This window comes from Triturus cristatus, chromosome 9, assembly GCF_964204655.1.
Source record: "Triturus cristatus chromosome 9, aTriCri1.1, whole genome shotgun sequence".
Taxonomy (NCBI): Eukaryota; Metazoa; Chordata; class Amphibia; order Caudata; family Salamandridae; genus Triturus; species Triturus cristatus.
In genome coordinates, this window is record NC_140592.1 from 1,268,942,820 (window position 1) to 1,268,970,404 (window position 27,585).

Consider the following 27,585-nt stretch of genomic DNA (forward strand, 5'->3'; position numbering starts at 1 on the left):
CATGCAGGAGACATTCCCATCCCAAAAGAAGTATAACAAGAGGCCGGGCACAGAAAATAACAAAGGGCAGGGGTGCGTGCTCTCTAGAACCATGCAGGAGACATTCCCATCCCAAAAGAAGTATAACAAGAGGCCGGGCACAGAAAATAACAAAGGGCAGGGGTGCGTGCTCACCGGAGCCATGCAGGAGACATTCCCATCCCAAAAGAAGTATAACAAGAGGTCGGGCACAGAAAATAACAAAGAGCAGGGGTGCGTGCTCTCCGGAGCCATGCAGGATACATTCCCATCCCAAAAGAAGTATAACAAGAGGTCGGGCACAGAAAATAACAAAGAGCAGGGGTGCGTGCTCTCCGGAGCCAATGCAGGAGACATTCCCATCCCAAAAGAAGTATAACAAGAGGTCGGGCACAGAAAATAACAAAGAGCAGGGGTGCGTGCTCTCCGGAGCCAATGCAGGAGACATTCCCTTCCCAAAAGAAGTATAACAAGAGGTCGGGCACAGAAAATAACAAAGAGCAGGGGTGCGTGCTCTCCGGAGCCATGCAGGAGACATTCCCATCCCAAAAGAAGTATAACAAGAGGTCGGGCACAGAAAATAACAAAGAGCAGGGGTGCGTGCTCTCCGGAGCCATGCAGGAGACATTCCCATCCCAAAAGAAGTATAACAAGAGGCCGGGCACAGAAAATAACAAAGAGCAGGGGTGCGTGCTCTCCGGAGCCATGCAGGAGACATTCCCATCCCAAAAGAAGTATAACAAGAGGTCGGGCACAGAAAATAACAAAGAGCAGGGGTGCGTGCTCTCCGGAGCCATGCAGGAGACATTCCCATCCCAAAAGAACTATAATAAAAGGCCGGGAACAGCAAATAACAAAGGGCAGGGGTGTGTGCTCTCTGAAGCCAATGCAGGAGAAATTCCCATCCCAAAAGAAGTATAACAAGAGGCCGGGCACAGAAAATAACAAAGAGCAGGGGTGCGTGCTCTCTAGAACCATGCAGGAGACATTCCCATCCCAAAAGAAGTATAACAAGAGGCCGGGCACAGAAAATAACAAAGGGCAGGGGTGCGTGCTCTCTAAAGCCATGCAGGAGACATTCCCATCCCAAAAGAAGTATAACAAGAGGCCGGGCACAGAAAATAACAAAGGGCAGGGGTGCGTGCTCTCTAGAACCATGCAGGAGACATTCCCATCCCAAAAGAAGTATAACAAGAGGCCGGGCACAGAAAATAACAAAGGGCAGGGGTGCGTGCTCACCGGAGCCATGCAGGAGACATTCCCATCCCAAAAGAAGTAGAACAAGAGGTAGGGCACAGAAAATAACAAAGAGCAGGGGTGCGTGCTCTCCGGAGCCATGCAGGAGACATTCCCATCCCAAAAGAAGTATAACAAGAGGCCGGGCACAGAAAATAACAAAGAGCAGGGGTGTGTGCTCTCCGGAGCCATGCAGGAGACATTCCCATCCCAAAAGAAGTATAACAAGAGGTCGGGCACAGAAAATAACAAAGAGCAGGGGTGCGTGCTCTCCGGACCCATGCAGGAGCCATTCCCATCTCTGGAGCTATTACCATCCCAAAAGAACTATAACAAGAGGCCTGGTACAGTCTTGGCCTCCTGTAGACACCAGATTCCCTTTCAAACATAAATGTTGCCCTCTTTATATTTAGGGAGACAGCATTTGTGTTTATCAGGGGCTAAGACTGGGTCTAGGGCAGAAGGATAATTGTGGCAAAGGAGGCACTTTTTGAACTGCAGTCAGAGCTGAACCTGCAGCAAGTGAGGTGTTTAATTTGAACCAGTGGGTGCAGGTGGGGCCCACCAGCACTTGTTTTTGGGGACTGGCACTTAGGTTACCTCATCAGACATTCCCCCAGAGCAAGAGAGAGGGAAAAACACTCAAGGCGGGTAGAAGGAGGGAGAGAAACACAGAGATGCAGGGACAAAGGGAGAAAGCGAGGATGAAAATGCACACTAAAGAATGAGCTATGGGGTCAGGGAGGGTGCGGTGGCGGACTAAAAAGGCATGAGGTGGTATCAGGGCCCTGCAGCCATGGGACCCTGCAGCCATGGTATGGGAACCTGCAGCCATGATGTGGGACCCTGCAGCCATGATGTGGGACCCTGCAGCCATGATGTGGGACCCTGCAGCCATGGTTTAGGACTCGCAGCCATGATGTGGGACCCTGCAGCCATGATGTGGGACCCTGCAGCCATGATGTGGGACCCTGCAGCCATGATATGGGACCCTGCACATGGACCCTGCAGCCATGATGTGGGACCCTGCAGCCATGGTTTGGGACTCGCAGCCATGATGTGGGACCCTGCAGCCATGATGTGGGACCCTGCAGCCATGATATGGGACCCTGCAGCCATGGTATGGGACCCTGCAGCCATGGTATGGGGCACCCGTGGATGAGAGGCATGAGGTGGTATCAGGGCCCTGCAGCAATGCTATTCGGCACCCGACCTACGACAGCCTCGGCCGCGGGCTTCCAAACAAACTTGGGGCACCGGCGCTTAGATGACAAATTAAGCACCGTGAAACAGCTTGCAGGTGTGGAGATGTGCTCTCATACTTTCTGTATACAGACCACTTGTGAGACTGGCTGTTTCACCTTCTGCTTTGACAACAGCTCCCGTTTCTGTGTCACATACAGTCCCAGTTCCTGTTTCACTCTCCTATCAACTCTGAGTGAAAATTCTCGGTCACGAGTGGGCAGGGTCCACCTCAGAGTCACCACATTTCTTATTCTGTGTCTTTCTGGATCTTCTCACAAGTTTTCCTTTGTTTTTTTTTCAGTGCTAAGCAAGGGCCAGTGCGTGACCAAGTATTACCGATGGATGCAGAAGAACGGCGGCTACATCTGGGTCCAGTCGTGCGCCACCATCGCCATCAACTCCAAGAACACCAGCGAGAACATCATATGGGTGAACTACATCCTCAGGTAGAGTCTAGGGGCGCGTGGACTCTGGGCTGTCTGGGGCTGCTGTGGGTCAAAGGTCAGAGGAAGCAACGTCTGCAGGGGCGGTGCAACCCTGTTCCTTCTGCCTCGTTATCTCTGCCCTGTATGACTTCATCTCCACTAGTTCCACAAACCCCTTTACTTCGACATTTCATTGCAGCGATCTTTCTTCATCTTCCCTTTGATTTCTAAGGAATGTGGATAAGTAGTTTAACATTTAATTTAAAAGGAAAAACAGATTAAAAGGATTAACTTAATAATTTAAAAACGCAAGGGGTAGGTTTGCAGTTTGGAAGATCGGTGCTCCCTCACAGATGTGACGGGGTTCCCTGTCTGCCAGGCCAGTGGTCCACCCCCTGCTTATGGTCATGAGGACCACCCGCTGGCAATCAGCAGAGCTCAGTTGATGCACAGCTTTATCGAACAGCCATTGGAGGAAGGGCATTACACTGCCAGCCCTGTTGAGGTGGACAGGGTGATGTCCTTTTTGTCTGTCCAAAGCTTCAGGATTTCACAAGAGGAGCTCAACTGATGCAGCCAAGGGTCCAGGACCTGGGGAGGCACCCCTTGGGGATCAGGAACTGACTCTAGCAGCGGATATCACAGCTCACGCAGCTCCAGTTGCAGGCCCAGGCAGGACCAGATGCAGCAGGTCAGCTGGGCAGTTGTTGGGAGGCCTCCGGAGCGTGCTGTGTGCCTGCAACTTGGAACAGGTGGTCAGCCATCTGAGCCTTAGAGTCACTCTGGTAGTTTTGGGTTCAAGGAGATGGTCTTCTCTCTCAGAGGCAGTAAGGCAGGCCTCAAGCAGCAGGGCAGCCCTCTGAGGAACACGGCAGGCCTCAAGCATCACGCAGCCCTCTGTGAAACAAGACAGTCTTTCTGTAGACTTCCACAGGTCCAGGAGTGCCCTGAATAGTAGGTCTGAGAAGCCACTATTTACATCTGATGACAGCTTTGAAGTGTAAGAAACTTCAGATGGTTCTAAAATTTCATTCCTCCCTGCCCTGGTCTCAGGATACCTGGAATGACAAAAGGCTAGTGTGAAGCCCTTTGTGAATGTGCTGAGGCAGCTCCTTTGAAATGTAAATGGAGCTGTGCACAGCTCCGCCTCTCCCATCCAGGCAGGATGGCCCATCCTGCCAACACCTAGTCCACCTTTGTGCCACTGTCTGGGAGGAGTTCATAGAGACTAGCTATACATAGTCATGTGACTCGGGATACTAGCTGCAGGCACCAATTGCTTAGGACAGGAAGATGCTAACTTTCTAAAAGTGATATTTTCAGAATTGTGAGTTGACTTTACCATTAACGAGGATGTTAAATTACAATTATTTTGAAACCAAACGTGACTTTCTAACTGTTCCCAATCATAGGTTAGCACTTATCAAATGTAATAAGGTAACCCAATGTTATCCAATGGGAGAGATAGGCCTTATAGTAGAGAAAAATGAATGTAGGAGTTTCTCACTACTAGGACATGTAACACTTAAAAAATACATCTTCTGCTTTTTTAAATACACTGCACCCTGCCCTGTGGGCTGTTTGGCTCCTACCCTAGAGTTGACTTATATGTATTAAAAAGGAAGGTTTAGGCATAGCAAAAGGTTTATTTTGCCAGGTCAAAATGGCAGTTTAAAACTGAACACACAGGCTGCAATGGCAGACCTGAGACATGATTTAAGGGGCTACTTAAGTGGGTGGCACAATAAATGCTGCAGGCCCATTAGTAGCATAACATTACCAGGCCCTTGGTTATGTGGTACAAATTTTCCATTGAATTATATGTAAATTAGATGTAGAAGTTGGGTGTTAGCCAATTCTACAACGTTTAAAGAAGAGGGCACACGCACTTTAGCACTGGTTAGCAGTGGTAAAGTGCAGAGAATCCTAAAGCCAACAAAAACGGATTCAGAAAACCGTAGGGGTAAAGGCAAAATGTTTGGGGTGACCCTGCAGAGAGTGCAAAGTCCAACAGGGGTCATGAGTTATTTAGTTTTCAATGACAAATGTGCACTTTGGAGTTTGTATTGTTTTTGAAAAATAAAAATGGTTAAAGTTTTGTGAACACTCATCATAACTGACAGTGATTGTCTGCCAGACATTTTGTATCTTGATAGGATCCTCCACGATGGTGGCTCCTACCAAGGTACAGAGATCACTGCAGGGCCCCCTCTTAACTTCTAATTTTGGGGATGGCTGTCCGTCAACATGGTGGACGTATTGTCCTCCACCAACATGAGGGACTCTACTCCGCCGCCAATCTCTAGGTCAGGCCCCAAATATTTACATAAATCATTTGCAGGGGTTTTGGTGGAAGATTAGCTTATCATTTTTTTTTACTAAAAAGTTATTTGAACAATTTTTTTTTTTCTCAAAATATTTTAACTTAATACATACTTTCCCTTTCAGTCATTGTTCCCTAATTAAATATTTATATGCTTTTATATTTATGATTGGGTAAGATTAGAATTAGATTACATCTCCCCCCACCCCTGTGATGGTTCTGTTTGTTCAACCTCTTCCACACCCTCTGATGGTTTGTTTATTCAACCCCTCTGGTCCCCGTGAGGGGTATGTTTGGTCAACCTCTATCACCCACGGTGATGGAGCAGGGTGCCCAGTGCCTTTGACACCCTGTGATATAAAGCAAGCAGTCACTCGCTCCAACCCACTGTGAGGGTGCACGTCTCTAACTCATGTTGCCTTTCTCATTCCTCAGCCTGCACGAGTACAAGGACACGCCCATGGACATCAGCCAAGTCCCTCACCTACCAGAGAAGACCTCAGAGTCCTCAGAGACGTCTGACTCTGAATCCGACTCCAAGGACAACTCGGGTAAGTCTGATCTACAGGCCCTAGAACATGTCTGTTAATACTTGGAGAACTATGATAATCCCTGCTGTGCGGACCCCAGAACATGCCCATACTCCAAGGTTAACAAAGGTAAGCCCTGCTGTGCAGACCCCAGAGCATGCCCCTTACTCCAAGGGTAACAAAGGTAAGCCCTGCTGTGCAGACCGCAGAACATGCCCGTACTCCAAGGGTAACAAAGGTAAGCCTTGCTCTGCAGACCTCAGAACATGCCCGTACTCCAAGGTTAACAAAGGTAAGCCCTGCTGTGCAGACCCCAGAGCATGCCCGTACTCCAAGGTTAACAAAGGTAAGCCCTGCTGTGCAGAACCCAGAACATGCCCTTACTCCAAGGTTAAAAAAGGTAAGCCCTGCTGTGCAGACCCCAGAACATTCCCTTACTCCAAGGTTAACAACTGAAAGCCCTGCTGTGCACACCCCAGAACATTCCCTTACTCCAAGGTTAAAAAAGGTAAGCCCTGTCTGCAGAGCCCAGAGCATGCCCGTACTCCAAGGTTAACAAAGGTAAGCCCTCCTGTGCAGACCCCAGAACATGCCCTTACTCCAAGGTTAACAAAGGTAAGCCCTGCTGTGCAGACCCCAGAACATGTCCCTTACTTCAAGGTTAACAACTGTATCCCTGCTGTGCAGACCCCCAGAACAAGTCCATATTCTTTGGGTAACAATGGTAAGCCCTGTTCTGCAGACCCCTGAAGCTGCCCTCACTCCAAGGGTAAAAATAGTAATCTGCAGACCTCAAAACATGCCCCTTACTCCAAGGGTAACAAAGGAAAGCCCTGCTGTGCAGACCGCAGAACATGCCCGTACTCCAAGGGTAACAAAGGTAAGCCTTGCTCTGCAGACCTTAGAACATGCCCTTACTCCAAGGATAACAACGGTAAGTCTTGGGGGAGCTAGGGGGGTTGGCTTAAGTTACAGTTCGGTTATCGCATATAAAAACTTTGTTTGATCGGGAAAATTTTCTGGAGGAGAGTATTTGTCTATATTCCTGAGTCCATTATTGGAATGTTCATTGTATCAGTTGTCGTATATGTGATTTGTAACTGTATATGAACATGGTCTATGCCTTTGAAGGAACAAACTCAATAAAGAAATAAAAATAAAATAAAAAACAACGGTAAGTCCTGATGGGCAGACCACAGAACATGCCCCTCACTGGAGGGTAACAATGGTAAGCACTGCGGTACAGACCCCAGAACATGCCCTTACTCCAAGGTTAACAACTGTAAGCCCTGCTGTGCAGACCCCAGAACATGCCCTTACTCCAAGATAAACAACTGTAAGCCCGGCTGTGCAGGCCCCAGGATATTCCCCTCACTAGAAGGGTAACCATGGTAAGTCCTGCTGTGCAGCCTCCAGAACATGCCCTTACCAGAGGTTAACAAATGTAACCTCTGCTGTGCAGGCCCCAGCACATGCCCTTACTCCAAGGTTAACAACTGTTAGCCCTGCTGTGCAGACCCCAGGATATTCTCCTCACTAGAAGGGTAACAATGGTAAGCCCTGCTGTGCAGACCCCTGAACATGCCCCAATTAGAAAGGTAACAATGGTAACTCCAAGGGCGACCATGGTAAGCAATTTTCTGCAGACTTCAGAACATACCCTTCACTCCAGTGAAAACCGTGCTAAGTACTGTTCCGCAGACCTCAGAACATTTCTCCTACTTAAAAGATAAGCCTAGTAGGCCCTACTCTGCAGACCACAGAATATGCTTACACTGAAGTAAGCTGCATTTCCAAACCTGGGAACATTCTCCTTACTCCATCCTAACCTCAGAATATCTCTTGGGTCCCCTTCATATGGTGGAATTTTCTTCTATGACACTCAATTAGTTCTTGACGCTTCACATGCTACGTCAAGTCAAGTCAAGGAAAGCTTTATTCGACTGTTTTTTAATAATCATAAAAGCACATCAAAATAGACCATTTCTACATTGAATTACATAAGATAAAAACAAAAAGTATAAACAATGACAAACTTGACATATAAAATACACATACATTTCTGGGTTAAAAACCATCTAAAAGGAAAAAGGGGTTCACATACAGTTAAAGTTCATCAGTAATAAAACTTTTCCTTAGATGGAGAACTCGTTTCAGAAACATAGCTAGCCTCCATGCTATGTGTCCATTCTCCAAAAACTAAAGTTTAATTAATGCGGGCAACATTGCCTCAACCCCTGTGATTTTAATAGTGGAATTAACCACACTTTCCTTGGCTCTGAATAAAATTTACAGAAACCAACTAAATGAATAGTGGATTGGGGAGAGTGATTATCACAAGGACATAATTGTAGCGAACAAGACCAATCATTCATTTTAGGAAAGGTCACGAGTCTATGGACGGTATTAAGCCTAAACCTGACATTCTATCAAAAACACCATGTACAAACTTCAAGTATGGTTCCATTCCTAAAGTAGTTAGTATTAACTGATGTTGGTTAACACTAGGCTTAAAACGTTCCCCTGTTGTTCTTACTGTGTCCAGTAACCGAAGACCGTCCATTCTTAGTGCCTTTCTTGAGATTAGCAGCATGAACCTTGGGTCGGTAAAATATTCTAGGTGACCTAGATCTTTCATAAAGTCACGAACAATCCTGACCCAGGGAATTTTTAAAGCCCCATCCAACTTAAGACAGTCCTGCAGAATATCCCTATTTAGCTGGGTCTGCTCCTTCACCCAGATACTATACCACAACAGTATCGGTTCCATTTTAATGAGATCAGAAATGAAGAGGACACCCAGCTCCTCATGACAAACATGGGAAGATGTACTGGGTGAAACGGATAAAATATATCTTAAAAGGGAGTTTTAAACTTGTTGCAACGATAAAGTATTCGCAAAACCCCACACCCCGGCCCCATACAGCACAGAGGTAATGCGTTTGGCTTTATAGATTTGTAGGAGCTCCCCCGGGGGTTTTCTGCCTAATTTCTTTGAAAAAGATGCAAGGGCAGTAGATGACCGAATGAACGCCAGTTTTTTTGCAGATATTGCTTGGACCCATGTATCATTGTAGTTGAATAATATACCAAGATATGAAAAGCTCTTGGTTGAAACTAGCTTCTGACAATCCACAAATATTTCTTTTGATCGCTGGCTCCCTTGGTCGCATCTCATTACAAAGGTTTTTGATATATTAATGCTAAGGCCAAGGTCCTTCATGAAGGCAGAGAAATTATCAAGAACCCTCTGAAGGCCAATTTGCGTTCTTGCCATTAAAACTGCGTCATCCGCATAAAGGAGAGCAGGTATGGGTCGACCACCAACTTGTGGGAAATCTTGTCCGCTCCTAAGTAATGCTTCACCCAATCCGTTAATATAGAGGTTAAAAAGAAAGGGGGCCAGTACACAACCTTGCCTGACCCCCCTCCTAACAGGAAATGCAGCCGTGTGCTCCCCCCAAACCAAAGGGCACACTAGCTGATGCGCCACTATAAAGGCGCCTAAGAAAAACTATTATATAGGGGTCAACCCTCAAAGCCTCGAGGACCTCCCATAGTCTATCGGGCCTGACTGAGTCAAATGCCGCGGTGAGGTCCACAAAACCAGGAACAGTCTGCCCTTTTTTGCCCTAGTGTATTTCCCAACCAAAATGGCCAGATTCAAACTTTGCTCCATTGTACCCAGCCCCTCGCGGAAACCATCCTGCAGGTCTGATAAGACATGGGTTTCTTCTGCCCAATCTTGCAGACGCTCCAAGATCACACGCCCGGCCACTTTTACCTTTGAATCGAGTAAAGAAATTGGCCTGTAGCAACCAGGGTTTTGGCGGTCCCCTATTTTAAAAATAGGGACAATAATTGACTCCACCCAGGTCTTAGGTATTTGAGCTTGGCAACTAGCGTTGGTGACCTGGGTGATAATCGGCCCCCAGAGAGTGATGCTAGACTTAAACAGGTCCACTGGAACGCCGTCTGGCCCGGGGGCCTTACCAGCCTGACTCAATGCAAGAGCTCTATTCACTTCCTCTAAAGTGAATTTCAAGTCTGCATTTTCATGATTTCTCTTTACACTGTCACTGTCTAACAAGTTGGAGTTACCTGGGCCATTATACATCTTTGAAAAATACTTAGTCCAGGCCACTTCGGAGATAGCAATTTCTATCGAAGGACCATCACCAGCAGTTAAATCGGGGCCATCACTGCTCTCCAGAATGCTGTGCTATCTTTCATTTGTGCTGCTAAGTGACGGGCTTCCCGGGCTTCACCTCTCAAGGCACTCTTTCTCTCTTTAATAGCCTGCCTATACTCTATTCTTGCCAGCCTGACATCGTTCGGGATTCTGGGTTGCCTGTGTAACTCAAGCTTCAAGTTAGAGTACGCACGTGTACACCTTGTATTAAACCAGCCCTGATCTTTAAATTTGTTTTGCTGTTGGGCAGTCAATAATTTCCTAACCTCATCAGATATTTCATTAAAAGACACTAAAATACTGTTGTGGGAGGCTGATTCACACAGGCAGGTATCTATGGCGGATTTACAGTTTGTCACCAATCGTTTCGTTTCTGCCACAGGATCCAGTTTCGACCATTTTAAGGAATACCCATTTGTTTTATTGAGTTTAATTTCACCCATATCCTGTGTAGCATTATTAATCCATTTCGGTCTATGAAATGGACTGTTCACCGTAAGGCATAGAGGGAAATGATCACTCAAGGAGTTATATCCAACTTTAAAAGAGCGCAATCTAGAAGCCTCATGACATGAAACTAAAATGTAATCTATTGTGGAAACGAAACCCCTTCCATTAAAAGTATGAGGCATCGGAACAGGTGTTGACACTAATTCATTCGCAAAGCCCAATTCAGTGCTGGCAAGCAACTCATTAAACAACTCCCCCACCATTGAATGACAAAAATGAGTGTAACAAAGACCTTCTTCATACAAAAAGCCACATATTCTATTATTCTCAAAGGGGAACATTGCACTGTTAAAATCTCCTACCAGGATTGTCATGACAACTTTTGGGCTAACATTACTGATGGAATTCAGATCGCCACCTGAGTTTTTTAATACCTGGGAAAGTTCGTTTGGCGCAATATTGTTATAAAAATTGACTAAAACCACACAGTGATTGGTACTTAGGGACAGTTTAACTATCCGGTAATATCTGTTCCCCAAGTGCGACTCTATTTTGTTTATTGGCAACTTATTGGAAATATGTGTGCAGAGACCACCCTTTGGTCTACCCCCTAAACCCTTAACTGCTTGGGTATCAAGGGTTTTAAAACCATTGATATGAATTGGTTCTCTGGACCAGGTTTCCTGCAAACATAATATATCACAACTCAGGATAAATTCAGACCATACTGGGTTATCTATCTTTGAGCGCAATCCTGAGATGTTCCAGGAAATAACATTACAAGGAAGTCCGCCATGTTTATACGCGAGGCTAGATAAAACAGACCTAGATCTATTAAGATTATCTATGCAAGTTAACATTGATGGTTGAGTGAAACGCTTGCAGGGCGCAGACAAAGAGGCCGCACTCCCCGTTGCGTTTCCTCCCGATCAGCCCGATTTAAGTACTGAGCCAGTAAAACCAGTCAATCAATATCTTCTAGAGTGTTGAAGACATAGAATTGATTGCTGGTTGGTGCTGCATACCTTTGCTGTCCTGCCTCAAGGAAATTCTCTCCCTCTAATGCTACGTATAATCATAACCTTTGATCTGCAAAGCAAATTGTTCCTCCCACCATCTCATTTTCAGATTAGCAAACAATGAGGTTAATTTATAGCCCATCGCAGTTCTCCAAATCCATCTGAAACATAGACCATCAAAGACAACGTGGGTGTGCATGAGCACAAACTGTATAATCTGCAGGAGAATTCAGAGTGTTCTACAAAGATTACTGATCTTTGAGTTAGAAAATATTCAACTGCCTTTAGATTTCAAGGTGTTCCAAGTAAATATGAAGAAACGCCCATTCACTGCGAAAATTGATCTAATATTGTTTCTTCTACAGATCAGATCAGATATGTCTTTAAGATGGGAAAAAGATTTATTATGCATGCTAGTAGAAATGTGTCTACATAAGACAAAAGTCACTCCGTAAGACTTCCGGTTCCTAACACGATTAGTCAGTCTGTAGGTGAAACCACTTTTTATGCACCTTGGGAAGTAAATAAAATATAGATATGGCTATTCATGGATTTGATATAGCTAGATTCCTTATATGTTATATCCTCAGAAGACCCTTCATGTACTAAACTGATAGTAAATTATTAGCATCTGCTATACGTATCCAATAGCTAGGTCAATCTTTAATTTGTCACCTGTAGAACCAATAGCTAGGTCAATCTTTAATTTGTCACCTGTAGAAAAGTTATCAAAACCTAAAAAAGATTCTCACATTTATCTTTTTCTGCCTTGTCTATAGTAATACTCTGGTGGGCATAACACAAGCTACTGGAACCCATTTATTTCATTCAAGTTTTAACCCACAGATATTGATTCAGTTTTCTAATTCAACTTATTTTTCACATTCCTATATCACACTTTCTATTAAAATGCTTATATATATATATAATTGGGCTTTGTCCTGTACTGATGTCCACACCGGCTCGCCTCAGAAGAAGGTCAATGGTGACCGAAATATATAAGGACTGCCGTGTTTAAATTAAAGGTTTGAAGTTGTTGGAGTGCTGCTTCTCTCTTTATTGGAGGAGAGGTTGTTTGATATTGAAAACGGCGTAGTTCAGCCGTCAGCATGCACCGCCAGTAAGTGTGCTGGTATCTGCCCGAAAAAGAACCTTGTTTGTGGAACGCGGAAAGCGGAGGGCAACGGCACTGCCGAAGACTGGCTTAGGCATGGTTCTTCACTAGCTCTGAAAGTGGGCTGGTATTAGGCGCAACAGACCTTTAATTCATTTTTTAATCGGGACATCATCCACTGGAGGATTATAATTGAACAGGGACAAGTACCAGAATGCACCTCCCAAACTATTTGGAGACCCACCAGGGGGCGATCATTTTGAACAGCTGTGATTCACTTGTTTGTTTTCTCTTGTCCTGTACTGATGTCCACACCGGCTCGCCTCCCTAGAAGGTCAACGGTTACCGAAATATATAAGGACTGCCATGTTTAAATTAAAGGTTTGAAGTTGTTGGAGTGCTGCTTCTCTCTTTATTGGAGGAGAGGTTGTTTGATATATATATATATATATATATATATATATATATACACGTCCTCCAAATGGCGGATGCTGGCATGCTTTCAAAGTGCCAGTGGTGCCCTCGTGGAGAGGGGTCCGCCGACTCCTCATATATACAAATGGTCTCGTCCATCCAATCCAGGAAAACAAGCACAGCACGCCAACGTGGTTCCCAAAGATTTTATTGTTGGTGAGTGCGAGTCAAGCGTTTCAGTTGAGGCTTACAACCTTGTTCAAGACAAAGGAGCGCCATTGCACTTTCATCTTAAATCTAAATTTATACCACAGATGGCTAAAGACAACATTGATGTTTTTGCGGACAATATAACCAGAGATCTTAGAGGAATAAATCTAGCATTGAGTAAGAAAAAGGATTTCAGAGAGTAGAAAGAACAATTGTTATTTGCAACTTTGAATAAAATAAAGAACATTTAAAAATCCAAAAATGTTAAATGAGGCAATGTTGTATGGGAGAAAGATAATTATTTAAAAGAAGTATATTCTCAACTCAACAAGGGCTATAAATGCATTACCATGGAAGAATATTCAACTGTGAAAGAAGTGTTTGCAAATAGACTGACATTTTTGAAGGACCAAGAACTTTTAAGTTGGGACAAATATAATTTTTTAAAAGAAGAACATCCTAAACTTCCATTTTTTATCTAATACAGAAAATCTATAGAGATGCCTCCAACCCGCCAGTGCTACCCATCATTGCAGCAGAAAATAACTTGTTTGAAAAAGTATCCAAATACATAGATTACTTTTTAAATCCTATAGTAGCCATGTTACCATCATATATTTGTGATACTACTGACTTTTTGTTTTGCGCAGAATATTTGATGTAAAATGGGGGAATGACATGTTCTTTATGACTTTGGATGTATCCACGCTACATAGAAGTATTAATCATCAAGATGGACTGAGGGCAACTGAATATTATTTGAGAATGGAACCTATTAAGTACATAGAACATAATAAGATGCTGTTGGAGATGATGGATTGGTGCTTAAATAATAAAACATTTTTTTTTAATTAGGAGTTAAGAGGAACGGCCATGGGCACCTACTTCGCCCCCAGCTATGCACACTTGCATACGGGCTGGTGGGAGGTGCAGGTGCTCAAGGGCAACATGATAGAATGTTGAACAGAACATATAGCATTATGGTTGAGATCTAGTGATGACCTCTTTGGGGAGGCACAGAAGAGGAGGCCAACCAGTTCCGTAATTACATAAATGACAATCGGCTCAATCAGAAGTTTAAAGGCAAAACCAGTAATAGCTCCATTGAATTTTTGGATGTATTGGTGCGAGTGGGGAATGAAAAGCTGGAAACTACATTATATCGTAAGCATGCACAATACTATTGTGCATGCCAAAAGCTCCCATCTCCTCCCACTAATCAATAGTATCCCCTTTGGGGAATTTTACAGAGCTAAAAGGGTCTGCTGTGCAGACACAGACTATGACATGATTGAAAAATAGATGGCGAGCCACTTTAAGCAGAGAGGATATTCAGAGGAAGTTCTAAAAGTAGCCTCCATTAGAGCTAGAGCCCAAACAAGAAAAGCAGCCCTCTTTGACCCTACCTGCACCAAGCATAAAAGATGAAACTCAACCGCATAGGTTTATCACTACCTACAATATGGAACATACACAAGTACAAAAAACTCTATAAAAACTTTGGCATTTGATAAAAAAATGATCCCACCATTGGATCTATGGTAACAAGTAGACCACAGATGACCTTTAGGAAATCAAAGTCCATAATAGACCATCTAGTAAAAAGTGATTTGGTGACAGAACAGCCAATTCCAACATGGGTAACTTGTAAAGAAGGCTTTGTAAAATGCCTCAAATGCAAAGCATGTAAAAATGGGAAAAGTAGAAAGAAAATTATGACTCCTTTAAAAAAAAACATTCAAATCAAGGGCCATCTAACATGTAAAACCAGCTTTACGGTGTATGCACTTGACTGCGCATGTGCAAAGCAATATGTGGGGAGCACTATGTGCACAAGCGTATATCACAGCATTTAAGAGCCATCACGAATAAGGATCGTAGCTATCCAGTTGCCCACCACTTCAAAAAGTACATCAAAGTGGCCCCATAGATCTGACAAATAGCCGTTTGGCGCATGTTACCGAGAGAAAAAGAGGGGACAATAGAGAAAAAGAATTACGTAGACTGGACACCTACTATATACTAGAATTAGACAGTAAGGAACCTCAAGGGTTCAATATGGATGAGGAAATGTACACCTTTCTGGATTAGCTTGCCCTCTCCCCGCACTTTCCAAGAGTGTCTTTACTTTTTCTTTTAGTACTATTGAAGTTCAGCATTAGTCATGGTATACATGCACTCACATATTTCTATTTAGGTATTACTTATAAGCATATATGAATGACATTTTCTTTTTAGCACGCATCCTACGACTAAGCAATGTTATTCCAACAATATATATTAAGGCAGATCGTTCAATAATTTTTACCTACTTGGGTTGTATGACTGATCTAAATATCTTTAATCAGAATAGGTTGTGAAATGTATTTAGGCACTAGCCGTAAACACCCATTGGAATATTTGTAATGTTTTGAAAGTTATGAGGCTGTTCCTCATACACGCACTTGCACTTTATAACTGTCGGTTTTTAGTTTGTTATGTGTCTAAACCAGTGGGTACAGTTGTTATAATTTTTATGGTTTGTAGTTTAGTTGCTCTGATACACTTGTAACTTAAAACGAATTATAAAATAAATGCATCACAGTATTTGTTTAAAACATGGTATTGAAATGATACAACATGGCTCATAGAACAGCAACAGAAATATACTAGCTATACCTTTGTCAGTTTACTTGAACTTTCTGTTTTGATCACATGATATAAACTTACTGTGCATTGGCGCTCCTTTGTCGTGAACAAGGTTAGAAGCCACGACCGAAACTCGTTGACCAGCGCTCTCCCACAATAAAAACTTTGGGAACCCTGTTGGAGTGCCGTGCTTGTTTTCCTGGATTGGAAGGACAAGGCGCTATATATATATATATATATATATATATATATATATATATATATATATATATATATATATATATATATATATATATATATACTTACAATCCTAATCCCAAAAAACATACTGATATCTCAAGCAGTCAAGTTTAATCAAGTGAAATCCCCAGCCATTGGTAAAATAAATATATATATATATATCTTTCTTTTTTTACCAATAGCTGGGGATTTCACACACAATCTACTGTCTGGTTCCAATATTTAATTCTCATAAACTACCTAGTCCTAAAACAGTAGTCAAAATATGTCTTAAACTTGACTGCTTGAGATATCGGGATATTAGAAAGAACCTGTGGGCATTTTGAAAGGAACTAGGCTGCATGGGGGATCTGATATTGATTTTTAACATAGTTTTCATACTACTAAATCTTTTTTTATTTCATTTTCTTTTGACATACAGAGGACAACGAGAACGGCAAGTCAGACGGGAAGGGCCATGTGTCAGAGAACAGCGAGGAGCCCGACCCAGAGCGCAAGAAGTCCGGGAGCCAGTCGGACCATGAGATGAACTGCAACGAGGATGGAAACAGCTCGAGCAACCCTGAGAGCCAGGACAGCGAGGAAAGCGAGGACAGCTCGGACCTGGAGGCTGGCCGGGCCTCAGTGGAGGGCGCCATGCGCATCAAGGTGGAGCGCTACGCCGAGAGTGAGACGGAGCTGCGGCTGCACCACTGCCAGGGCCCGAGTTCAGACAGTGCAAAAGACTCGGACAGCGCTGGAGAGGTGAGCATGCAGGCTGCCGGGAAGCACCAGCGCAGGAAGCGCCGGCGGAAAAAGCAAAAAGGGGGTGGCCGTGCCACCCGCCGGAGGCTGTCGAGTGCCTCCAGCCCCAGTGGACTGGAAGGGGCCATGGCAGAGCCACCTCGGCTGCTTCCATCACCAAACAGTGCCTCAGCGCTCAAGATCAAAACGGAGATCTCAGAGCCTGTCAACTTTGACAACAACAGTAGTATTTGGAACTACCCCCCTAATCGGGAAATCTCGAGGAATGAGTCCCCTTACAGTATGACCAGGCCCCCTAGCTCCGAGCACTTCCCCTCCCCACAGGCCAGCGGCACTTTACATGTTTCCATTCCAGAATCTGTGCTCACGCCGCCTGGCACGGAGAGTTCCGCAGCGCGCAAAACTCAGTTCAGCACTTCCTCTAGTACGGCGCTGGCCTCTGTGTCCTCGGACCCACTGTCACCCCCACTTTCCACCTCACCCAGGGACAAGCAGTCAAGCGCCCCCAGCACTTCCAACTCACTGCTCTACGCTGGGGACCTGGAGGCCTTGCAACGGCTGCAGGCAGGCAATGTGATGCTTCCGCTGGTCCATCGCGTGGCAGGCACGCTGGCTACCACCACCAGTGCAGCTCAGAGGGTCTACACCACTGGAACTATCCGATATGCCCCCGCTGAGGTCACACTGGCCATGCAGGGCAACCTCCTCCCAAACGCCCATGCCGTGAACTTTGTCGATGTCAATGGCCCTAGTTTTGGCCTGGACCCCAAGACACCCATGGAGATGCTGTACCACCATGTGCACCGTCTGAACATGTCTGGCCCCTTCGGCAGTGCAGTGAGTGCTGCTGGCCTCAGCCAAATGCCTGCAGGGAATGTGTTTACCACCGCCGAGGGGCTGTTCTCCGGCCTCCCATTCCCAGTCTACAGCAACGGCGTCCACCCCCCTCAGACTCTGGAGCGCAAGGAGGACTAGAAGTGACCGCACCACTGTGCCGGGGCTCGGCCCTGGAGGCAATCGCTGTATAATCCTCGGGCTGGTGGGCGGAGGAGGACTCCTACCCGTGCACCAGCCCAGCTTTTGGTGGGTGGGCATGTGAACAAAATGTAGGACGGGGTACCTAGAAGGTTACTGTAAAGACGGGGGAGGGGCTGACCACAATCCCCCGAGAAGGAGCACCTCAGGCGTATAAGCCCATGGTTTTGTGGGGGGTTTGCTTGACTCTCCTTGAAGGGGGTCAGACCTCACCTCTGAGCTGTGTGGACAATGGACATTTGGGCATTTCTTGGAGCGTGGACGCATCAAGTCTCTTAACTTATTCTAAATTCCCATTGAGGGACAGGAACATATGAATACAGAGGAGGCCCAAAAACAGTCCCCCCAATTCACTGCCCCAGAATTACTGACTGCCCCAGTGGAGGCAATGCCCTAGAAGCTGGCCTGCTGAGTAGTTGATAGGTTCCTATGCTCACTTACACTGCCATCTGTCTTCCTGGAGGGGGTGCTGGCTCATGAATTAGTTGTGTCAACTGAGCAGGCCCCCACCACCCAGGTGCAGAATACCAGGAAACTACAAACTGCTGCGTAAAAGCAGCACAAAGACTACTCTGCCTGGGGGACACACACATTTTGGGAAAAAAGGAGTTTGTTGGGACAGCCTCACTGTGCCAGTGGCCACTAGTCTTTGTCGCCTTCTCCCCACCCCTTGTAATCCTGTCTTGGATGCGGCCATTGCAATGATCTGCTGATGCCACTGTCAGTGGTCAGAAGGGGCTTCTGTTGGTGGCCCGGCCCCTCCCCCTCTTCTCAAGATTAGACATCCATAGTGTCCTCTTCTTCTTCAGAGGGCCCCTAGGTGCTCCCATGTTTCTGGTCTGTCCTCCTCCATCATCCACCAGCTCAACACTTTTCTTTCCAGGGTCTTGGTTTGATCTCCCCTTGGGGGCATTGGCCTTCAGAACAGTGGAGTACCATTGATGTGCCATGCTGCCATGGGTTCCTCTCTCATCCATTGCCTCTGCATCCTCACCCCAGGCCCTGCCAGGCTGTGAACACTTGCACCTTCACGTTAAAAGGGGCAGTACCAGCATTTCACAGCCAGGCTCTTCTACTGACATTGGACAACAGTTGCTCTTCCTTCTTAGGAACTCAAGAGATGATCCCACACTCCTCAGTAGGATGAGGCCCTCAGAGGAATAGCTGCTCTTTTGAGCATAGTGTAGGCCCCTTATGTCTTAGTAGGCACTCTAAGATGTATTTGCATTTCCTAGGTCATGCAGATCTCCTCCGCTACAGCTGCACTTCTCAGCAGAATGCCAGCGCTCTTGGATGTGGCTGCACTCCTCAGGCGCATGCACGCACTTTGAGTTGCACTTGTACTTCTCGAGAGGGTTCGGCCACTCTGGGATATCGCTGCACTCCTCAGAGGGGTGCAAGCGATCTGAGATAGTCAATGCATGCACTTTTCATGGTGAAGACATTCTGAGCTATTCAATGCCTGCACTTTTCAGGGTGAAGACATTCTGAGATGCCAAACCCCTGCCCAACTGAAGCCCCACCTGCCTATCTCTCTCTACCAGGGCCCTCCACTGTGTGGGCAGGTATACAGGGTGACATGTAGAGCAGGCAGGAGGCACCAAAAATAGAAGGTATTCCTCTTTGAGCATCTCAGTGGGTGGGGGAGGGTCTTTACCATCTGCACTCCATTGGTCCCCTCTGGGGGTTCAATGGCACAGCTCTCTGTCCCCCATCTTCACACTCCTTCAAGGAATTTTCTGAGTTGCACATGCATCACTTGGGGTCAGCAAGTAACTTAGTGGGAAATAGCAGAGAAACTGGGCCCCCGGGGTGGGGGTGGGGGGTCTGTACTGAAATGTCCTCTCGATGGCAATCACCGCAGTGCTATGATTTATCAGTCTACAGTATCCAGTGTCATTGCCATGTCATGGGTAAGGGCAGTACGGGCCTTTACCCTACCATGCCCTGTCATGCCATGCCATGCTGTGTGCCCCTCTACAGCATTAGTTCACGTGGTGTACCTGGTGCCTAATCAGCCGTACCAAGAGTCACCGACACAGTGGGCTCATTCCATTTACCAGCTACCCTATCATCCCCACTATGTGCACACATGCTTTGCCAGGTATGCCTCATGCCCTATCGGGCCATACTGTGTGTCACGAGAAAACATGGGCCATACGGCTTACGATGTGCCCTATGCCGACCACTGTTGCCCCCAAAAGTGCACCCCCATGCCAGCTAACGTTTATGCCATATTGCAGTCCCAAGGGAGCATTAGAACCACATGCTTTGCCAGGTACCCTAACATGCCCTACAATAAACATCTAAAGAACATGAGCCCGCACTCTTTTGCAGGTACCTTACCAAGCCATGCTGTGGAACACAATAGCCAGAGATGTATCGTGCTCTACCGGGTCACCCCAAATTGCCATATCCTAGGCCCTCCCTCATGCTTTGTCAGGTAACCTGTTCTGTCACTGTGTGGATCACAAGAGAACAAGGGCTCATGCTCTGCCACACACCCAATTAAACATCCTACCATGTGCTTTGAGAAAGCATTGGCCCAGACGCGTTGCCAGGTACCCTATCGCGTCACACCATGGAACATGGAAGTCCCACATGCTATATCGTGTTGTACTATTGGCCACAGCTGCATGCTGGATCTAACTGCCATTTGGGGTACCTTATCATGCCAAACCTTGGGCCATGAGTGATTGTGGTGTTTCCCTTTCTGTCGTGTATAGAGGTGGGTGAAATCGTGAGGAGTGCAGGTATTAAACCATATACACGTGGGCGGTTATCTGCATGAAAACTGTACATGAGGCATGCCTTTGCACAGAAAAGGGGTGTGAGCTCCACTGCATTTTTGGAGCAGTGTGGCACACATCTAGTTCCTACAACACATTTCCTGCTCAAACCTAGGTGCATATTTTCTAAGATTTTGCCTCAAGGTTGGGTCCCTTTTGTGGAGCAGCCCAGATGCGAAATCCATTTTTGCATTTACCAAGCCACACAGAGAGGAAATTGCCTCTTAGGACTGTTTTTGTGCAGGGAGGTGACCCTTCCTGAACAAAAACAGTCCTGTCTGTAATACAGGCACCATTGCAACATGGCGCAAGGGTGCCAGCGTTGGCACTAGGCGGCACACAGTGCACCAGCGCACGGAGAGAGTAGAAACTGCACCATATCTTCGTAGATATGGAGCGTTTCCGCTCTCTCCCAATAGCGCAACACTGCAAGTTGCCTTGCTGCGTTGCATGAAATATTAGAAAATCTGCCCCATGTCTTCTGTGAGCAAAAAATAGTAAATTATAAGAAAACTAGAATGTACACAAAAGATGTGAAAGCCAATAGTTTTCTGGAATTACACTCACATAATAAAATGTGCCCAGCCATATTCTCATTCCGTATCACACTTATCAAGGGCCAAGTGATGTATCGCGCTCTGAAAGGTACCATATCCGGCCAATCCAGGGACCGCATGATCGAGTAGGCTCACATGCTCTCCCAGGCACTATATGTTGCCACCATAGTCAGACACTTTCTTATGTGTCTTGATCGGGTTCCACACCAACACAGCACCTGTTCTACCATACTATTTCTGAAGCGCCTCGCCGGGGATGGGTTCTCACCAAGAGCGGAGTCAACGCATGAGTAATGGACCAGGGACGCAAGCCTTGTCACCCTCTCTCACAGGGAGTCAAGAACTTTCATCATCTCTCCAAAATACACACAGCACCACATCTATTGCCCAGCATCTGTGACCAACACTTTAGATGACCAGGTACCATATGGGCTTCAAAGAGTGAATGCTCTACACCAAACTGTGTGATAGAATGACATCTTACACTGTCTGACCTCATTGCCTGTGCTTCAAGTGGACTAACCCATAAGTCTAGATAAAAGGTGTCTTCTTATCAGTGACACCACCCTGTTACAATGGAATGGGCAACACCTTCTAAGTGTAATTCCTGCAGACCCAGTTCAGTCTCTGCAACAATTTCCAGCATTCGCATTTCCATCTGGTTATGCATCAAGGGGCAGATTTACAAGCCCCTTGCGCCACTCTTGCGTCACTTTTAACATGGGAAAAGTGACGCAAAAGTGGTGCAAGGGGCTTGTAAATCTGCCCCCAAGTTCTTATGGCCATCTGTTGACTTCCTGTTGGAGTCAAGAGTAATGTGCTACTGGATGAAAACACCTTCTCAGTGTACTAGCAGGTAAGGCTGTGAGCGAATAACCTGCCTGGATGTATGGTTCACCATCGATAGCAGGAACCGTTGAGGTCTGCCATCTTATTGGTTATGCACCTTCCAACCTGTACTAGAAAACTTCCAGTTTTATCAACGAACATCCCAATTCCACGCGATTCACAGGTCCCTAGACAGTTGAGGTGCCTCTAGAGGGTTCAGAGTAGTAGAAGAAATGTCGCTATGCGACCCCTTATGATGAACCTTATAGGTTACGTGTGGTAGGTACCAAATGCACCCATGTTGAAAGCCAACATTGGTTGACGCTTGGGCAGGTGTGATGAGTAGAAATGAGGAATGTCAAGTGTATATGTGTGAGTGGAACTCTGGTACAATTGAAGGTGCTAATTTAGCATGCTGGATGCAGTAGCCCCACATGGCACTTTATGCTGGAGTTGCATAGGTAGCGGTGGCATTATGTGGCATGGTGTAACCGAGGAGAAGATATCCCCATAAAGCCCACTGTGGTGATTATGCAGACGTCACATTCAAGTGTATGGTACCATTGGGCAGAAGTGATAATGGCGCGTGACATATTCTGTGGCATGATGTGGTAAGAACATTGTGACAGGTAACACTTTAGGATAAGGTAAAGCAGAACAAATGATGCCTCATGACGTTATGTCATTTTGTTGCAGAGGCAACTACACACTGGCACGTGCTGGTTAAGATGGCATGTGACACTTTGTGGCATACACGCTTGGATGGGACCAGGTTTGGCATGGTAGGCGCCTTGTTTCCTGGATAGCTCCAGGCCAGCTTGGGGCATGCTCTCCTGTGCTTTATTAACCCTTGCTGTACATCTCGTTTACCTCCTAGCTAACACACCTCACCTCAGCTCACCTCAGAGAGGACTCTGGAGCATTGCTAAGGGCTGCGGAGGCATCCAATCAGATTGGGTGCTGATGGGCTTGCTCCAGGCATCCTCTCCTCCTCAGTGTAACTGAGGCTAATCTTACAACTGTGATTAACTCAGCAAACTAGAAACAAACATGATTAACATGCCGATTAGTTTTCATTTTTTACATTTAGAGTAGAGGACAGGTTGTATATTTTTTAGGGTTAGGGTTCTTTGGTTGATATTGAAATCAACATTTTTAAAAACCTACAAAAGGGTGTCTCATAAGCTTGAAATTAAAGTAATTGCAAACTGCACATTAAGTGGATAAAAAGAAGCAAAGATGAAGAAATCTCTTGTGTTGTCTGTCAGTCTGGCCAGATGTCACTGTGTGGCCGGCGTTGTCAGAGCGCCGTCCGTCCTTCCGGCTGCTCGCAGGCCTCTCCAATGGACAGATAAACTGTGATGTGTTACCATGTGTGAAGCAGTGTCTTTCGCTCTCCGTTGCGGTCTCAATGTGTGTTTACTATATGCAGTATATATTGAGCTAACGTAAACGTTCTGTGTCCCTTGTCTGTTCTCTGTGCTTCCCGCTTCCTGCCGGGTGCAGCTTCTGCACCACCCGGATCTGTCCTAGTGAACCAGTGAACCCTGGGGGTTAGTGAATAGTTCTGTGTGAGGGTCTCTCCCTCTGTGATGTCACTTTTATATGCTGCTTTCACTGTTTGTAAAGTTTGGGGGGCTTCCTTTGGGAATCTCTTTCTGATTTTATGTTGCTGTTGTGTGATCTCGGCCTATATGTGTCTGTCTCAATGTCTCTCTCTCCTGCAGAGATAAAGGACTCTTTTACTATATGGCAGTGAACTGATCCATCGTACCAACCTCCCACACCCTTGAGGCAGCGATTAGTGCCTGGCTGTCACCACCCAGGGGTGTCAAACATGCCAGGCCCCTCACCACACACCCTGCTAATCGACGCCTCAGTTGTGAACATTCCAAGATATCCTCTGCTCTCCCTGAGCCCCAAAGCACCCACTTACCAGGCTGCCGGAGGAGACAGTAGAGTCAGCTCATCAACAGGAACTCTCAGGATGGCACAGGAAGTAGGCAATTCTCCTCTGCTTCCTCCTAGGACTGGCTTCAGAAATGAAGTCTGCTCCTCTGCTTCCTCCTCACCCTAGCTGATGAAATGGAGTCTGCTCCTCTGTTTCCTCCACACCCTAGCTGTAGAATTGGAGTCTGCTCCTCTGCTTCCTCCTCACCATAGCTGTAGAAATGGAGTCTGCTCCTCTGCTTCCTCCTCACCCTAGCTGTAGAAATTAAGTCTGCTCCTCTGCTTCCTCCTCACCCTAGCCGACGAAATGGAGTCTCCTCCTCTGCTTCCTCCTCACCATAGCTGTAGAAATGAAGTCTGCTCCTCTGCTTCCTCCTCACCCTAGCTGCAGAAATTGAGTCTTCTCTCCTGCTACCTCCTCACCCTAGTTGAAGAAATGGAGTCTACTCTGCTTTCTTCTCACCCTAGCTGAAGATATTGAGTCTTCTCTGTTTCTTCCTCACCCTAGCTGATGGAATTGAGTCTGCTCCTGAGATTCCTGCCAAGGCTGGCTGAAGAAATGAAGTCTTCTCTTCTGCTTTCTCCCACCCTTCCCGAAGAAACTGATTCTGCTTCTCTGCTTACTCCCTAGGCTAGCTGGAGAAATTGAGTCTGCTACTCTGCTTCCTCTCCAGCCAGCTGAAGACATTTTGTCTGCTCCTCTGCTTCCCCGCCCCCTGGCTTTCTGAAGAAATGGAGTCTGCTCCTGTGATTCCTCCATAGGCTAGTTGAAACAATGGAGTCAGCTCTGTTGCCTGTAACCCTGACTACTAAAAGGAAGAGGTGCTCTCCTCCTGAGTGTAGTTGACATATAGAGGCTGCGCCTCTGGTTTTTTCCAAGCTATGAGAAGAAATAAAGTCTGTTGTTTTCAGGTTTCTCTAGCCAGTAGAATAAATCAAGCTTGCTCCTAGAGATAGTAGTCAAAAGGCAGCCTGCCTGGCTAACCAGACTGATCCAGCCATATTGACTACATGAAAAAGATGGCTTTGCCGTTCCTAGATACTGAGTAGTTATTGGGTAGAGGCATGTAGTATCAGCACTGCTGGACACAACAGGAAAGGTGAGCAGAGCTAACATGTTACTTCATGTTGATCAGGCAACTAGGAAATTGGTGAAATGACTGAAACGTTCTCCCGTGGGTTACCGGTAGAGTCTAGACAGTTGTTATGCGGGTAGTATCTATTTCATGAGCACCATACTGTTGAGGCAGTTCACATGTTCTTGGGGCACAAAGATTAAATCTTACCCATCTCCTGCTGACGACCTGTGTGGAGAATGGAAACTTGAAGAGGTGTAAGGAAACCAGAGTATGGTGTCTCCCTTGAAGGACGCTCAAGGGTGTTTACAGCCAGACACAGCTTTGCAGAGCTATCAAAGAGTGAATCTGGATCAGAAATCACTATTGGAAATAATACGCCTGGCAGTGGCTGCCAACTGCTTGACGCTTACACCAGTGCGGGGCATGGGTAATGAATGCCACAGAATGTGCCAACCACGGCTTGCATCCGTGAAGGGTCCATGAACAGCAGATCTGCTGCCAGGAACTTTAGTAACATTGGCTTGAAATGTAGACCTCAAATGTCATGAACAACCAGTAGCCATCTCCCCATGTTCCCTTCCCATTTCTCAAACCTCCCCTCCAACAGCCGAGCAGAGGAATCCCTTCCACCTATCCAAGGGCAGCTCTTGTGCGCTCTGAGTTTTGTCTTTGTTTGTTCCAAGTTTCTATCCTTTGTTTGTTAGTTTTTTTTACACCTTTTTTATAAGTGTTTCTGTGTCGTGTCGAGAGAAAAAAATAATAACGATAAAAAAAATTGACCATTTCTGGTGATTTACACTAACAGATAATCACAGCTGCTGTCTAAAAATGCATAGTGTTTAAAAATGATGACAAGACGGGGAAAGAAAAAGACATCTGAAAAAATGTGAAAAAAAACAAACCCCGCCTTCTTTACCTGTGAAGACTGTGTCTCTGTGTTTTTAACTATTTCTTGTGAGATAATGATTGAAAAGTCTTTCTATGAAGAGATTTGTGCCAAGAATATATGGACGAATTCAGGGAAAGTGTATCCTGGGATTCTGTGAACTTATGAACCACAGCAGTGTTACCGATTCTACAACGTAAAAAAATTAAAATGTCAAAAGTGAAAGCCATTGTATATTTTATTTTTTGTGTTAAAAGCTACAGTTACACGGTCTCTAACCTGGCTAATTCTTTTGGGGGGACAGACTTTTTTTGTTATTTTCATTTGTTTTCCATTAACCATTGAAAATGCTGCAGGAAGATATCAGTGCAAACTTGATGTACATAAGTCACTTTACAGCAGGGTTCTTTTTTATACTTTTCTAGGCTTTTCATACACTTCCATACACGGTTGTCTTTTTTATGTAACTTAATTTTTTTGCCATCCCGCAGGTGCCATTTTCCATAATAAACTTTCTCTTGAATTTGTTATCAAGAACCTTGCATCCTTTTATTTATGCATTACACACCATCCAGGTCGGGGTACGCCAGTGATGTTTTCAGCCTGCAGGAATTTGCTTTTTATGGACCAGGGCACAGGCCTCAAACTATATCAATAAGCTAATAAGAATTGTTGCCTTCCTATGAATTAACATTTACAAGAAATGGCAGTCAGAATTTTGTGCGCAGGAACATTATGCTGCATGTGTTTTTTCACAATGGTAACACACATCAGAGTGAACTGGAACTAACATTTGGATTACAGTGATAATCTGTTTGCACAAATTCAGAATAGGCAAAATTCTTCACAAAGGAATGTCGTATCACTGAAAAAGTTCATGATTCAAAACAATACAGGTACTCGTTTAAAAGAAATGAACAAAATCATTGTTTAAAAGTGGATAAAACTCAAACAATATGCAGATGTTTTTGAAATTACAAACAGAATCAGTTAAGATGTAGATTCATTTTACAGATATGCACAGGTTTCTTTAAAAATGCACATACTTATAATTTAAAGTTCTTATAATGATAAAAACATTTCAATTATTTTTATAACATTTGCTTAAGTATGTGTTGTTATACTTGCAGTAAAAAAAAAGATAAATGTGTAGTTAAATATTCTAAAAGGTTCACTGTTATTTTTAAACATTCACTAGCATTGCTATAAAGTTCCCTGGATTATCTTCAAAAGTTTTTAAAATATATTTTAAAAGTTCACGGAGTAATTTTCAAATTTTCCTAGAATTGTTTTAGTTAGAAGGTTCACAGAACGAATTAAAATATACTAGAAATATGTATTCAAAAGTTCACAGAGTAATTATAATAAAAATACAAAATTATTTTTAAACTTTCATTTGTCTATTTTGTAATGCCCAGAAACTTATTTTAAAAAACTCAAAGAGTCATTGCTTAACCACTTTTTGTCAATCTGATAAAAAGAATTGACAATTATTATATCACAATACGTTTGTAAGATTCATACTCTCAGAAGAAAATGGAGCTAATTTAAAGGTAACCACAAGTTACTATAGCGACATGTTTGTCCGATTGTCCAGAATTTATTGTATTCTGCCTAAGTTACGCAAAGCCAATTTTTACAAATTATAACTTTCCCAGCAAGTATGGAAACCA

The 27,585-nt window shown here is 45.1% G+C and overlaps 1 protein-coding gene across 1 annotated transcript in view; it reads left to right on the forward strand.

Moving 5' to 3' along the window:
• NPAS3 (neuronal PAS domain protein 3) overlaps positions 1-26,403 on the forward strand; it is a 1,680,342-nt gene extending 1,653,939 nt beyond the window's left edge. The window contains exons 9-11 of the mRNA XM_085627416.1: positions 2,801-2,945; positions 5,683-5,798; positions 16,466-26,403. Of these exons, the coding sequence (XP_085483542.1) occupies positions 2,801-2,945; positions 5,683-5,798; positions 16,466-17,763 (1,559 nt within the window). The 3' untranslated portion in view covers positions 17,764-26,403. The remainder of the gene's footprint in view (positions 1-2,800; positions 2,946-5,682; positions 5,799-16,465) is intronic.
• Positions 26,404-27,585: the final 1,182 nt, after the last annotated feature.